Raw genomic sequence first — 3,196 nt, forward strand, 5'->3', positions numbered from 1 at the left:
TCATATTATTTGTTATAGTTTTATTATTCATTATTTTCACTTGACTCGCATAAATAATTTTGTTCGAAGAATATTTATATGCAGTTGTACTTCACAGCACTTCACTTGCAATTTGCAATTTCTAGTTTATCATTTAAATTTAATATCGAATCCCATTCAAAATGTACACGTAGTCAATCTCATAATAACCTTTTTGTACCACAATCGAATAACTGTCAAGGCAAGAGAATTTTTTGGATCACTCAACAAAGTTGTGGAATGAACTTCCACACGAAACAACAACAAATTTCATGAACATGCCTATTATATTTTTTAAAAACTCTTTTAATTCTTAATGACTTTTATTATGAAATCTATTTATATATATGTATGTTTTTTAATTACTTCTTTTCGTTTAACTTTTGTATTTTATGAAACTGTACCACTTTGAAAAACAGTACACAAGTACTGAAAGTGCATGCAGTAGAAAGACAGAATAAATAATAATAATAATAAATAATTGCATATCTATTGCAGTTGCACAAATTATTCTTTGAATGGAAAAACAGTTTGTACAATATTAAGAATTTTATTATTAGTAATACCATTTTTTTTTAAAGCACGAGCACTTTGCTTTCTTTCTGTATTTTCTTACCTTTTATTTCTGTTGAAATAAAATCCTTTATGAATGCAGTTGTTCAATACATGGTATATAGATGAAATGCGTATACTGTATAAGCAAGCAAAAATATTACAAACTAATAAAAAAAATCACACATGATGAAATAACAAAGTAATCATAATCATATATGACATTATTAGGGCACAAATTTTGCATGCAGTTTTATGAATATATATATTGTATGAAGTAATAGTCAATGTATTTCTTCTTGTTTTTCAGGAATTTAATCAAAACCTGGACAAGCTATCAGAACATTATGATATTCCCAAAGTCAGTTGGACAAAGTAAAGTTTCTTATTCAATATAAAGTTCTGTAAATATTATTGTCCTGGAAATAGGGGTATAATGGCAAGTCATGTGGTGAGAATTGTTGAGGTCCATAAGCCCTGTAGTAGCTTTCTGTATGGTAGTAGATGGACTGAAGGCCTAGGTTTACTGCATTTACCTGAATAATGCTAAATGACAAACTCACAAAAACTTAGTCATGAAAGCTGTTGGGTTATTCCAAGCAAAACAATCTGGAGTGGTGCATTGTTTTACTCAGTGATATAAACAAAAATGCTACAATATTGTAAAACTTATCAAAATTGGTTTGTGTAAATCTTTATACAACTTTTTAACTTATCTATTGATTTCTAAATGTTCAAAAATGTATCCTCATCTTTTTTTTTTGTATTAATTGTTTATTCTGAGAGTGAAATATTGAAAAACAATAATAGATCATGAAACGGTTGGCATAAATGTTGTGAATTTTTGTATTGGTTCTAGTTTTACTTTTATGTTATAAAATTAGTACTTGGCACTAACTGAAAGGTGAATAAAATAAAAAAAATACAGTTAAAACACTAACAGTTGGAACAATAAACATTGTAAATATCCATAAAGTCTCTGTCTTCAATTCCATATTTGAATTACCTATTGTTGCATAAGTGCCTCTCGATGTTACCTTTGTCTGGATGGTTGACGAGTGTTGGGGTTCGGTGGTGAGTGTACCTTGCCAATTAAATTATTTTGTTATAACACAAACAACTCCCCAGAATAAAACTTTCCTTTATTTATTACATATTCGGCACAACAATTACAAATCAGAAAATGATCAGAGGGCACCAAGAGGACACCATGAGCTGGGGGATGATTGAAAATTCTTGGAATTGACATAAAATTACTGATGTCGTACACACCCTTCAGTGTGAAAATGTGGCTTGCTTTGCAAGCACATCTAACATCTAAGGAAAGAAGAGCTTAGATTGGTACCAGATAAAGTAATTTTGTTATCAACTTTAATACATTATGCTAATTTTCATCTTTGTAAGCGCATAAGACATTGCAAATTATTTCTGTGACAGTCTTTTGAAGTGTGTAAAGCTCCGTTTTATCCCATACATAGTCAAAATATTGGGGGTGGGGATGTGATACAATGGACCATCCCCCTTGTCAAATATTGGGGGGATATATTCCCCCCCCCCCGGGATCTACGCCTTTGCAAATAAACATACAATAAATTTAAAAACAGTACAGAAACAAGGACAATACCAAACAGATTAACATAACCAATGAAAAGATTGCTAAAATAGATTTAAAAAAAGTAACAGATAAAAATTTAAAAAATGGGCTTACAGATTTTATGCAATACAGTATGTCAGTCAAATTTACACAGATACTAGAGCAGTCATTTCATATAGAGTCCCTGTGCCTGGATACCGAACAATACGTGGGACATGTTTGGGCGATTCCACATCTCCTTTTATGTTCAAGGTGAGGGAAAAAAATCGAATTTCCATCACCTTTTTTGACCTATGACGCTTTTTATGTAAGATAGTTATTATTTATTGCATTGAATTAATTTTCCTGCTTAATTTATTGAAAGAGCGATGTAATTTCCAAGGATTTGGATTAATAAAGTGATGTCTATGTCAATGTCTATCATATTATTAGGTACGGTTAAATTTTAAGATGATCCATTCCTTAGATTTTGCGTAATCTTGCTGAAGACAGACAGACAGCCAGGTGAATATATAACCACTTAGGCGGAGGTAAATAAACAGAGAGATAGGATGTTTGTCGGAGTCTCCCTGCCTTGGAAATCAAGGCGCCCAGGCCAAAAACTAACCAATCTCATGAATGCAAGGGTGGTAAATGAAAGTATTTTTTGCTACAGAACCCTGTACTTACATGATTCGTTCCTTGAATCATCCAAAATCCAAGTACTGTACTGTAGTCAGAAAATGAAAAGCTTCACTAAAACTACTCTCCAGATGCTGTTTAGGATGCCTTCAGATGCATGAGGGTCCCAGGATGCCATGTATAAAATCTGTACTGGTCTTCCTCTAATGAAAGACGACCTCCAATCAGTGGCGTATCAAGAAGTCTTGAAATGGGGGCACGAAGGTAAAGTGGGGTGGTGGGGCTCGATGATCAGTTGAGGGAGTTGATTTTTAACTACTGGACCATGATTTTTTTTTGTGGGGTGGGGGGGCCAGTAATTTTTGGAGGGGCGTGCAACACTACCCTCCCCCTGTGCACCCCTAGATCTGT

The 3,196-nt window shown here is 33.1% G+C and overlaps 1 protein-coding gene across 1 annotated transcript in view; it reads left to right on the top strand.

Moving 5' to 3' along the window:
• Positions 1-1,545, top strand: part of LOC117120395 (protein FAM32A-like) — a 6,658-nt gene extending 5,113 nt beyond the window's left edge. Inside the window, exon 4 of the mRNA XM_033265434.1 lies at positions 881-1,545. Within this exon, the coding sequence (XP_033121325.1) occupies positions 881-949 (69 nt within the window). The 3' untranslated portion in view covers positions 950-1,545. The remainder of the gene's footprint in view (positions 1-880) is intronic.
• Positions 1,546-3,196: the final 1,651 nt, after the last annotated feature.

This window comes from Anneissia japonica, unplaced genomic scaffold (genome assembly GCF_011630105.1).
Source record: "Anneissia japonica isolate Jap-2015-1 unplaced genomic scaffold, ASM1163010v1 scaffold287953_len805160_cov178, whole genome shotgun sequence".
NCBI classification, from domain to species: Eukaryota; Metazoa; Echinodermata; class Crinoidea; order Comatulida; family Comatulidae; genus Anneissia; species Anneissia japonica.